The sequence below is a fragment of the Budorcas taxicolor genome, chromosome 8 (assembly GCF_023091745.1).
Source record: "Budorcas taxicolor isolate Tak-1 chromosome 8, Takin1.1, whole genome shotgun sequence".
Taxonomy (NCBI): Eukaryota; Metazoa; Chordata; class Mammalia; order Artiodactyla; family Bovidae; genus Budorcas; species Budorcas taxicolor.
Genome location: NC_068917.1, coordinates 42751852 through 42764698, shown reverse-complemented (window position 1 = coordinate 42764698; position 12847 = coordinate 42751852). Strand labels below are relative to the sequence as shown.

At 41.2% G+C, this 12847-nt stretch overlaps 1 protein-coding gene across 3 annotated transcripts in view; it reads left to right on the top strand.

Annotated features, from left to right (window-relative positions):
• The window catches only part of RCL1 (RNA terminal phosphate cyclase like 1), a 105713-nt gene that overhangs the window by 28888 nt on the left and 63978 nt on the right, over positions 1–12847 (top strand). For all 3 annotated transcript variants that reach the window (XM_052644863.1, XM_052644862.1, XM_052644864.1), the window contains exon 5: positions 812–936. In XM_052644863.1, the coding sequence (XP_052500823.1) occupies positions 812–936 (125 nt within the window). The remainder of the gene's footprint in view (positions 1–811; positions 937–12847) is intronic.

Below are 12847 nucleotides of genomic sequence, written 5' to 3'. Positions count from 1 at the left end.
CATTATAAGAATTCTTGAACCTAGCATTGTAGACTTTGAGCTGAAAGGGTCCTTTACTAATGACAAGAGTAATTGATATATTGTACTTATTTAGTGGTAGTAGATGTTGTCAGCATTCTACATACATTAACTCCTTGACTCATAATAACTCAGCCAATAAGTCATGGAGCTGAGATTCTGACCATGCTACCTCTCTGATCTGGATCATTTATTTTAATTTGTGTCCAGAGCCTACCAATCTGAATGTCCCTAAGACTTTTTAGTACTTTACTTTCAAAACCTAGTTGAAGTAATTTAAGCATCTGTTTGTTTGCTATTTAAGGGAATTATATCAATCCAGTGTGATAACACTGGATATCTTAAGCTGTTTAGCATCTCTGCTTTTTGAAGGGAAATTACTTCGTTTTTATTTAATAACTCAGAACTATTGAGTTTTGATAGACCATTTAATTCCAGAAGAGGAGAAAAGGGTTCTTGATGGTTAAGAAGTGGGTAAGCTGATGAGCTAGACTAGTTCCTCATTTTAAGGTTGAGGAAACAAGTTCTGGCGGTGAAGTGACCTATCTGGCTTTGACTGGAACATGTAGACTCTGTGCCTACTGCTTTTTCTGACACACCACATAGTCCCCTTGCTCAGCACGTGCCCCTGTGGAGCTAACATTAGGTGCTGTTGATCTTAAAGAGATGGACAAGTTGGGTTCGAAAGCCTTCTGCATTCTAATACTGGTTTTCATTCTTGGTGTACACCAGCCTGGCTGGGTGTCATCCACTCTGTTGAATCCTGACCTCTTCTTTTTCACTATGCCTGCAGGTTGTACGACGGGGAATGCCTCCTGGAGGAGGAGGTGAAGTGTTTTTTTCATGTCCTGTGAGGAAGATCCTGAAGCCTATTCAACTCATAGATCCAGGAAAGATCAAACGTATCAGAGGAATGGCGTATCCTTTGCATTCGCTTCGGATATCTTACTTTTTTTTCTTTGCCTCAGTAAGATAAGAATGACTCGTAACAGTTTACTTCTTCCCAGGGTTATTTATATTTCAGACAACAGTTCAGTCATTCAGTTGTGTCTGACTCTGCGACCCCATGGATTATAGTCCGCCAGGCCTCCCTGTCACCAACTCCTGGAGCTTGCTCAAACTCATGTCCCTCAAGTCACTGATGACATCCAACTATCTCATCCTCTGTTGTCCTCTTCTCCTCTTGCCTTTAATCTTTCCCAGCATCAGGGTCTTTTCAAATGAGTCAGTTCTTCACATCAGGTGGCCAGAGTATTGGAGTTTCAGCTTTAGCATCAGTCCTTCCAGTGAATATCCAGGACTGATTTCCTTGGACTGGTTGTATCTCCTTGATGTCCAAGGGACTCTCAAGAGCCTCCTCCAACACCACAGTTCAAAGGCAACAATTCTTCGGTGCTCAGCTTTCTTTATAGTCCAACTCTCACATCCATACATGACTACTGGAAAAAACCATAGCTTTGACTAGATGGACCTTTGTCGGCAAAGTAATGTCTCTGCTTTTTAATATGCTGTCTAGATTGGTCATAGCTTTCCTTACAAGGAGTAAGCGTATTTTAATTTCATGGCTGCAGTCACCATCTGCAGTGATTTTGGAGCCCAGGAAAGTGAAGTCTGTCACTGTTTTCATTGTTTCCCCATCTGTTTGCCATGAAGTGATGGGACCAGATGCCATGATCTTCATTTTTTAAATGTTGAGTTTTAAACCAGCTATTTCACTCTCTTCTTTCACTTTCATCAAGAGGCTTTTTAGTTCCTCTTCACTTTCTGCCATAAGGGTGTTACCATCTGCATATCTGAGGTTATTGATATTTCTCCCTGCAGCCTTGGTTCCAGCTTGTGTTTCATCCAGCCTGGCATTTTGCATGATATACTCTGCATATAACTTAAATAGGCAGGGTGACAATATATAGCCTTGACATACTCGTTTCCCAATTTGGAACCAGTCTGTTGTTCCATGTCCAGTTCTAACTGTTCCTTCTTGACCTGCATACAGATTTCTCAGGAGGCAGATAAGGTGGTCTGGTATTCCCAGCTCTTTAAGAATTTTCTGCAGTTTGTTGTGTTTTACACAGTCAGAGTCTTTGGCATAATCAATAGAGGAGAAGTAGATATTTTTCTGAAATTCTCTTGCTTTTTCTGTGATCCAGCGGATGTTGGCAATTTGACCTCTGGTTTCTCTGCCTTTTATAAATCCAGCTTGAACATTTGGAAGTTCTCAGTTCATGTACTCTTGAAGCCTGGCTTGGAGAATTTTGAGTATTACTTCACTAGTATGTGAGATGAGTACAGTTGTATGGTAGTTTGAACATTCTTTGGCATTGCCCTTCTTTGGGATTGGAATGAAAACTAAAGTTTTTCCAGTTCTGTGGCCACTGCTGAGTTTCCATATTTGCTGGCATATCGAATGCAGCTTTAACAGCATCTTTTAGGATTTGGAATAGCTCAACAGGAATACTGTCACCTCCACTAGCTTTGTTTGTAGTGATGCTTCCGAAGGCCCACTTGGCTTCACATTCCAGACAACAGTCTTGGAAAAATCTTAACAGTGAACTTGTAATTACTGGCTGAGATAGGGTATTTTATTGTCTGCCTCATCATAAACTAGATTGACTGATTGATTCATTTATTTTTTTCGGTTAAAACTTAAGCAAACAGTTCCACTGTTTCTGACACTCTGTTGAGGGCTTTGATATGGGGGCTACCAATGCACTGTAGCCCCTGCTTCAGAAGAGCTCATCGTCTGGTGAAGAAAATGAATGTACAGAGACATAATTCTGCTATAATGTATAAAGTAGTGTAGATGATGTTCAGTGGGTTGGAGGAACTAGGAGTAGAGTGGCATATTTGTCTGAAAGATGTGAGAGAGCTGAGTAATAATGAATAATATCTACCATTTAGTAATTGCTTATTCTGAACTATGATAATTTATATACTTAATTTATTTTTATTTTTTAAACTATTGAGACGTGGTTGGCATACAAAAAACTGTATGTATTTAATGTGTACAACTTGAGGAGTTTGGAGATATATATATATACCTGTGAAACCATCAACCCAATCAGTGCCATAAACATTTCTATCACCTCCAAAAGTTTCTTTTCATCCTCTTTATTATTTTAATTTTTTGTGATAAGAATACTTTTAACATAAGATTTACCCTCTTAGCAAATTTTAAGTATGCAATATAGGCATTACAGTGTATAGTAAGTGTCTAGGAGAAGGAAATGGCAACCCACTCCATTGTTGTTGCCTGGAGAATCCCAGGGACGGGGGAGCCTGGTGGGCTGCTGTCTATGGGGTCGCACAGAGTTGGACACGACTGAAGCGACTTAGCAGCAGCAGCAGCAGGACTTATTTAGATTCCTCATATAAATGGGATCATGTAGTATTTGTTCTTATGTATCTGGTTTATCTCACATAGCATAATATCCTCCGGGTTCACCCATGTTGCCACAAATGATAACATTTCCTTTTTTGAGGATGAATAATATTATGGCATCCATATACCACATTTTCTTTATCCATTTGTCTGTTGGTAGACATTTAGGTTGCTTTTATACCTTGGCTATTGTAAATAATGCTGAAAAGAATATAGGAATGTATTTCTTTGAGATCCTAATGTAAGTTTCTTTAGATATATATCCAGAAGTGGGATTGCTGGATCAGATGGCAGTTCTATTTTTAATTTCTCGAGGAACCACCGTGCTGTTTTCCATAGCAGCTTCACCAGTGCATGTTCCCACCAGCAGTGTGCAAGGACTCCCTTTTCTGCATACCCTCACCAACACTTCTTACTTGTTTGTTTATTTTTTGATAATCACTATCCAAATGGGATGAGGTGATAGCTCAGTGTAGTTTTAATTTGTAGTTCCTTGGTGATTAGTGATTATTGAGTACCTTTCCATGTTTTAGTTTGTCATTTGTATGTCCTTTGGGGAGAAGTGTCTGTTCAAGCCCTTTGCCCATTTTTAAGTAGAGTTGTTTGTTTGTTCATTTTGGTACTAAATTGTAAGATAAGGTGTCCTGTATCTTTTGAGTGTTAATCATGTATATGAATCTCAGACATTTTCTCTCATTACATAGGTTGCCTTTTCACTTTGTTGTTTATTTTGCCTCCATTCCCCCCCCCACCCCCGCCTTTTTGGTATTCAAGAAATCATTGCTGAAGCTAAAAGTCTTCCTCACTGTTTTCTTCTCAGAGTTTTACAGTTTCAAGTCTTACATTTGTCTTTAATTCATTTTGAGTTTATTTTTGTACCTGGTGTGAAATAAGAATCCTGTTTCATTCTCTTGCATATAGGTATTGTTTTCCCAACAGTGTTTATTGAAGAGGATATCCTTTCCCCACTGTATATTTTTGGCAACCTAGTTGAAGGTCAAGTGGCTAGATATGTATAGGTTTATTTCTGGGCTTTCTGTTCTGTTGTCTCTTTTTTTTTCTTTTTTTTATGTTAGTACTATACCATTTTAATTTTGGTAGCTTTGTAACATATTTTGGTATCAGGACCTGTGATGCCTTCAGCTTTGTTCTGCTTGCTCAGAATTCTTTGGCTATTTGGAGTCCTTGTGGTTTTATATAAATCTTAGGTTTATTTTTTCCTATTTTTATTAAAAATAAATGTGAGATTTTGATAGTGATTGCCTTGAATCTGCAGATTGCTTTGGAAAGTATGGACATTTTAACAGTATTAATTTTTCCAGTCTGTGAACATGGACTGTCTTTTCCTTTAAAGTCTTTTAAAATGTCTTTTATCAGTGTTTTGTAGTTTTTAGTGTGTAGGTCTTTCACTGCCTTGTTGAAGTTTATTTCTAAGAATTTAGGTTGTTTTAAATGCTATTGTAAATATGATTGTTTCTTTGATTCTTTTTTGCAAGTAGTTTGTTGTTTGTGTATAGAAACTCAACTGATTTTTGTATGGTGGTTTTGTGTCATTCCACTATATTGAATTCATTTATTCTAACAGTTTTTTTTTGGGGGGGGATGCTATTCTTTAGGATTTCTACATATAAGATCGTCTTTTGCAAAAAGAGATAATTTTACTTTTTCCATTCCAATTTGAATGCATTTTCTTTTTCTTCCTTAATTACTCTGGGTAGGACTTCTAGTACTATGCTGAATAGAAATGTCAAGAGTGGGTATCTTTGCTTTGTTCTGAATTTTATAGGAAAAGCTTTCAGTTTTTCACCATTAAAGATAATGTTAGCTTTGGGCTTTTCATATATGGCCTTTATTGTGTTGAAGTAAGTTGCTTCCATGCTTAATTTGTTGAGAGGGTTTTTTTTTTTTTCATATCATGAAAGAGTGTTTTTTGTCAAATGCTTTTTCTGCAGCTATTGAGACAATGATGTGATTCTTATTCGTCATTCTGTTAATGTGATGTATCACATTGTTTGATTTGCATATGTTGAACCATTCTTGCATCTCAGGGATAAATACAACTGTGTCATGTTGTGTGACCCTTTTAATGTGCTGTCGAACTCTGTTAATTTTTTTGAGGTTTTTTGCATCCGTGTTTGTCAGATATATTGGCCTGTAGTTTTCTTGTATTGTCGTTGGCTTTGGTGATCCTAATCTCATAAAATGAGTTTGGAAGTGTTTCCTCTTAGATTTTTTTTAGAAGTTTAAGCATTGGTATTAATTCTTCTTTGAATGTTTGGTAGAATTCACCATTACTAGTTTAATCTCTTTACATGTAACTGATCTGTTCAAGCTTTCTGTTCTTGATTCAGACTTGAAAGTTTTTAGGTGTATAGGAGTTTATTTCTTCTAAGTTGTCCAGTTTATTGACATATAGTCATTTATAATAGTCCCTCATGATGTTTTCCAATTTCTGTGGCATCAGTTGTAATGTTTCCTTTCATTTCTGATTTTCCTTACTTGAGTCTTATCTTTTCTTAGTCTAGCTAAAGGTTTGTCAGTTTTTATCTTTTCAAAAAATCAACTATTTCATTATTTTTTTCTATTGTTTTTCTGTTTTATTTGTGTCTAATCTGCCAACTTTGAATTTGGTTTCTTTTTCTAGCGTAGTTAGGCTGTTTGAGATCTTCCTTTCATAGAAAGAATGTTAGCACTTATCAGGCGGTCCTAAGATGGCAGAGGAATAGGACAGGGAGACCACTTTCTCCCCCACAAATTCATCGAAAGAACATTTGAACGCTGAGTAAATTCCACAAAACAACTTCTGAATGCTGGCAGCGGACATCGGGCACCCAGGAAAGCACTTATCAGTGTAAAATTTCTTAGTATTCCTTTTGGTGCATTCGTAAATCTTGGTGCATTTGTAAATCTTGGTACATTCTGTTTTCATTTTCATTTGTCTCTTGTTGGATCTTCCTTTATCCATTCAGCCACTCTATGTATTTTGATTGTGGAGTTTAATACATTTATATTTTATATACTTTATTCTTAACCTCAAAGTGAGTCTGAATTCACTTCCATCCTATTTTGTGGATGTAGAAACTGAGGCTTCAAATGCTTAAGGAATTTACTCCCATATAACATTGTTAGTAATGGTAGAGCTGGGATTTGAACCCTGTCTCCGTGGCCCATGCCTTTAACCTCTGCTTTTTCCTATAGAGAGGACAGGGCATTTGGACTGAGCTTGAAGAATAGAGGCTTGTAAAGCGGGACAAAGAAGGAGGAGTGCTGCGGATGGAAATGCAGGCCTGCATGGAGGGAACAGTGCCCAGCCGTTCTGGGGAGTGGCAGGCAATGTGGTGTGGCCTGAATGCAGGTCACTCAAGGATATCTGGTAGTGGAAGATGGGACAAAAAGTGAGAGCAGGAGCCTGTGAAGACTGGAGGCTGTGCTGAGGAATTGACCGTCATTCAGAATCAGTAATTTTCTTTTTGAGAGAGAATTTAGAATTTGCACATTAACCAAATAACTCCAGTGGTACAGAAAGAACTTTTGGCTGTTTTTGGCTCATTGTAGAAATTTTGGTAGGTATGAGTTGGAAAACAAAACAAAACAAAAGCACCTCTTCACTGCACTCACTTAGAGGCAGAGATAGTAGGGAATTATCATGCCCTAAAGAGAGCTGGTGAGGGTTGTAGCTTGGGGACAGGTGAGGGCTGCTAGTTTATGGAGGTCTGTTAGAGGCAGGATGGATAGGATGCAGTGATCACCTGGGTCTGTGCTAGAGGAATAGGGAGTCCTTGAGTATGATTTTGATGCTTCTCACTTATACCCCTGAATAGACATATTTGTTCAGATAGAAGCTGCAAATGTTTGGGGTGGGTTGTGGCCATGTGGTTGGCAGTGAAAATAAGTTTAGTTTTATTCATGTTGGGTTTTATGATTCCAGGTAAGTACATGGATAAGTCCAGAAAGGACTTAGAAGCCGGGAATGTAGAACTTCCTAGGAGATGTAGAACTCAGGGACAAGGAAAGCTAGAAATGGATGGCTGTGGCATCAGCCACCATGTAGAAGGCAAAGAGAAGAGGGTGGGACCCTGAAAGGTCACTAAGATTTGAAAGCAGAAAGCAAAGTTCTTCCAGGAAGGGAGACTAGGGAAAATCAGAGTTGAATGGGGAATAAAGAAATCAGTGATACTTCATTAAAAATAAATACATTAAAACTACACTGAGATGCCATCTCTCACTAGTTAGATTGGTAAAGAAACTAAAGCTTGACATCATATTCTGATGAAAGGTTGGTGAGAAGGTGAGACAATGTAACTACTATGATTAAGAATTTGACAGTATCTAGTAAAATTCCCAGACATCAAGGAAGCTGTCAAAGGCTACTAAAGTCATGTCAAAAGGATACAGAAGCCAACTTGAGGTGGCTCCTACTAGCCAAAGATGGAACAGTCTAACTACCAATAAAAATAACTACAGACCGATTGATTACACATTAAATAAGGTTACATCCACAAATTTATTATGATACTTAAAAAAAACCCTGTATTGCTCATCCTTGGAAATCGACCCATTCTTTTGAAAATCGGTAATAAAAGTCAGTCATTTATTCTGCTTTTCCTATACAAACTGATAAAGGGAAGTTGATGAGGGAAAGTCTCTATGTATCAAGGTATTGACTCTTTGTTTATGAATAAATTGCAAATGGTTTTTTTCTTAAAAAAAAAGAAAAGAAAATGTAGCTTATTAGAAGCCAAGTCAGTGCCTTAAAGGGCCCAGAGGAGTGAGCATTAGGCCAAGCTGAGGGACTCACAGGAGGCTGCTGCTGATAACCTGGAGGGCTCTTTCCAGCGGGTGTTGGAGTCAGAGGCCAGATAACCAGTTCTGGGCTGCAGAGTGATGGGGGGAAATGGTGGCAAGCAGAAGCTACTCTTTCAAGAACTTTGACAGGAAAGAGAATGGAAAGAAAGATATGGTGATAACTTGAGGAAAAGAATTGAGGACATCCCCTCTTTTTAACAAAAAGATTGATGATTTGAGTATTTTTGTAGGTTAAGTAGATTTATACATGAGAGAGGGAGACTGACAAAGCAAGGTAACAGGTGATTAAAGCTAAAGCGCAGGTGCTAGAGTCAGACAGATGTGGGTTCTAATTTTGGCTTTGCCATTCACTGATGTTGGGATTTTGGCCCCAAACTTTGGCTGACACGTTTATCACTGGACCCCGTTTATGACTCCTGTGTGGGGCTGTTGGTGCTCTGCTGTGCTGTGCTCAGCCTTATCTGACTCTTTGTGACCCCATTAGTCTGCCAGGCTCTAATGAAGTTTAAATGGAGTAATAGATGTATAGTATGAGACACTGGGCTGGTATAAGTAAGTATTTGGTAAATGGTGGCTGCTCTTGTTTTTATTGTTATTATTTAAGAGGAGATGGATTGAAAATGCAGGCGTATGGTAAGAATGGCTCTAGATGGAGCATTTTGATGATGATTGGAAAGGGGTAGGAGGCATTTTCAATTTTTACTGAGTTAGGATGGGTTCCAGGGTGAGGGGACTGGCAGGGGTGTGATAAGGGAATGTGACAAGGGTGGCGAAGATGTGGGCCACTTAGGCATTGTGAGGGGTGTGTCCAGTGGGGCATAGTAACTCGGGATAAGGAAGGCTGTGGGACTGCAGTAAGGGCTCAGCTGAGGTGAGGTGTCTTCATGGTGCTAGCTCTGTGGTGTATGGGTAGTCTAGCAGCAATTGGCAGCCTAGAAGGAGGAGTGGAGGAGGCAGGAGGCCGTCTTCATGCAGGACTGGGTGTGGATCGACCAGGTGAGTGAGATGTGCAGAAGGGTGGATTACAGGGCGTATTGGTGAGCGTGTCATTGGAGCGATGGCTGGTGCACTCCTTACACTAGCCTGGAGAAAGCACATTGTCATGGGGTTGGAAACCGTCACAGTTTTTTTTTTTTTCCTTCACAGTTTTAATGGAAATAGATGTATGTGTTGTGTAGAAGAACTTGACATGGTGTTTAGGGAGTTGTATTTTGGGGTTTCAGATGTTAAGAGTGGTAGAATTCTAGGTGCCAACAAGATCATGGTAAGGGCAAGTGTTGGAGGTGGGGGGCCGATGGGGTTGGATGATGGCTTTCCTGGTGGGGATTTGATATGACTAGAAAGGATGTGTGCTTCTAGGGGTGATAGGAGCTTAAAGTCAAGTTTTGTATTTTTCAGGAGGCCTTGGGGTGGTCTTACTTGGAGGAAAGGAACTGTGGAGTGGATTGCCTTTTCAGAGGCCTTGACTAGATTGCATGGTGAGTAGTGAAGGCGCAATGTAGGGTGGATTGCAGAGCCACAGGACAGAGAGAGCTGTTGCTGAGATAAGAGATCAAACTTGGGGTGCTGCCTGAAGTTCTTTCTAGGAATCATCAAGAACAGAGGAACTTGTAATAAAGCTTCCCTGGATTAATGTCTGTTCTCTGCAGGACTCTCCTTGGGCCCAACCATGGGCCAAGACTTGTGTGTGTAGGGGGGAAAATGGCTGGTGGAGGAGAAATGGTACCTTTCCCAGGGAACCCCCAGGTTGATGGATGCTTACGTTGACGTCTAAAGGTGATGGTTGACTTTCATATCCTCTGACTCTTAGGAGATAGAAACAGGTTATAGAGGAATGGAAATGTGATGCAAGTGTGTGCTAAGTTGCTTCAGTTCTGTCCGTCTCCTTGCAACCCTGTGGACTGTAGCCAGTCAGGCTCCTCTGTCCATAGCATTCTCCAGGCAAGAATCCTGGAGTGGACTGCCATTTCCTCCTCACAGGGGATCTACCTGACCCAGGGATTGAACTTATGTTTCCTGCATTGGCAAATAGGTTCTTTACCACAGGTACCACCTGGGAAGCCTGGTGATGCTAGTAGGTGGGTTTTCTTTTTAAAAACCAGAGATACCTGTTTTGCTTGATGCACATTAGTTACTTATGTGCATGTTTAGTCATTTAGTTGTGTCCGACTTTGCGACCCCATGGGTCGTAGCCAGCCAGGCTCCTCTGTCCATGGGATTCTCTAGGCAAGAGTATTGGAGTGGGTTGCCATTCCCTTCTCCAGGGGATCTTCCCAACCCAGAAATTGAACTGGGGTCTCCTACATTGCAGGCGGATACTTTCCTGCCTGAGCCACCAGGGAAGCCCCCCTAGTTACTAATAGCTCGACCTCATTCTCCTTAACATTGAGTTTCACTGTGTACAAATTCCAAGTTAAACCCTGTTGATGGCCATTGGGATGTCTTCTGTTCTTCACTGTTGCCAAAAATGTTGTGGTTAATGGCCTTGTACACAGAGTCCTACACACTTTCAGAACTATTTCAGTTTGTTTTTTCTATTTAGAGGTTTGTTTCTTCAGTGCTGTGTCATGGCAGTGAGCTCTGCTTGGAGTCCATCCTCGCTAGTTTGGAAATGTGATTTCCAGTGTGTGCTCTCTTTGTTTACCACAGTCCTGTGGTAACAACATGGGTTGCATGGAGGCTGTCACACTGGGGTCTCACATGTACTCTCTACCAGGTGTACAAAAGCCTCATAAGTTTTTTGATGCCTTTGATGAAGATGCCAGGAAACAGGGAAAGCTCTGGGATTGTACAGGGTTTTACATAAAAGCTGAAGCAGCTGTTGTACCCTAGGCATGTGGGATGTAACCTTGTTCCTTCTCTGCTTTTTTCTGGTGTTCTTCGAACATTCCCTGTGTAGGCTCTGAGCCAGAAGGATGCTGGTGAGGTCCCAGGCGGTTCCCCTTCCTTGAGGCTGGGGATAGGACACCTGTGCCTTTCCCCATTTAGCCCTAACTGTAGTCCTACCTCTAAACTCCCCATGAAAGTTGACACAGCACCCTTGCCCAGATCCCTGTCTGCAAACCAGACATTCCAGCTGCTGGTCTGCAAAGCTGCCTGTTTCACAGATACCCGAAAGGAATGTGGGTTTGAATTGAGATCACTTTTCTTGGCCAGCTTTGGAGCCTGGGAAAAAAGAGCTGCTTTTGGAAAAAGCTTTAGCAGGGGTTTGTTACTTGCAAGGCTGAGGTTGGAGGTTATATTCCCTGTAGGAGGGCTCAAGCTGGGAGAAGTAGCCCCATTCTCTTGTGTGGTTCTGCTACCCCCATCCCTGCAGAGTGTGTCTCTCTGACTGACTCGCCAGGGCCTGGGGGGGAGCTGGTGGCATTCCTGCCAGCAGCTGTGACTGGACAGTGCGGTTGCCGTTTACTTACTGCCACCCACTCTCATTCTCCCCACTGCCTGAGAGAGAAAGAAACACTGTCTTTCAGTTTTGTGATGCCGTCCCAGTAGTTCATGATTGGATGTGTAAGAATCAAGAGAAGAAGCTGGGGTGGAGGCGAGAGAGGGGCGTGAGGTGGAGTTTGTTGGACAATCTGGTTTCCTTTCTCTTAATTGTAGGGAGAGTACTGAGAGAGTGAGTCTCTTTCTTTGTGTTCATACATACCCTCCCTCCTTAGCCTTCTCTGACTTGTAACACCAGGGAGGGTGAAGGGTAGGAGTTCCATATGCCCTGTAGCCATGAACTTATCTTTCATGGATATGAGTTCTTAGTATGGTACTCATAAAAGGCCCCTGAAATTGTCTGCAAAATAGTGTGTTCACATGTTTCTTGAGACAGGGTTCATGGCTTTTACCAGATTCTCAGAGAGGTCTGTTACTCCTGAGAGGAAAGAACCTCTGCTTTGGGGTTTGAACCTTGGACTACCAGTAGGAAAAGCAGTAGTTGACATTCACTGGGCTCCGACTACACACAAGGCATGGCTGAGCACCTGACATGCATTGTTTCAATTGAGCTTCCAGACCTTGTGAAGGAGAGTATTATGATTATTATTTTTGTAACAGTGAGGATGCGGAGGCACCAGGTTTTCAAGTAGCAATAATCACACCTTGGATAAAACTAGTTAGCTATGATACCACCACTGTGCAAGGCTGGAAGCACCAGGAATACACACTGGTTCCAGAATGATGCAGTTGCGGGAGCTGGGACTTAACACAGATAGTCCGATTCTAGAACTCTTACCCAGTCTTGGTAGGACCTCCATAACAAGCTAGAGAGCTCCATAATGACTCTGGGATGCAGCCAGCTTTAAAGTTCCTTTCCTTGATTACTCCAGTGCCTGAATTCTAGTATACGCTTCCATTGGCCCTGATTAGCACTTTTACCTACTGAGTTTCCACATCCCTGGAGGGATCCGGGAAGAAGGTTGCCTTTGGGAAGTCGCATCTGTTTAATTTTGAATCTTGGTTCTGTTGTCCTCAGTGAGAGCCCTGAAGCAGAAACCCATGGCCTTACCTCAAGGTTACTATGAGCATAAAATAAGATGATCATGTACCTGAAATAACTTTGAAAGCCACGAGCACCATGGGATTATATATCAGAATAGTGACATCTGTTATTTTCCTGCAGAATGTGGGCACTTCAGGCCTCAGAGGGACAGCACC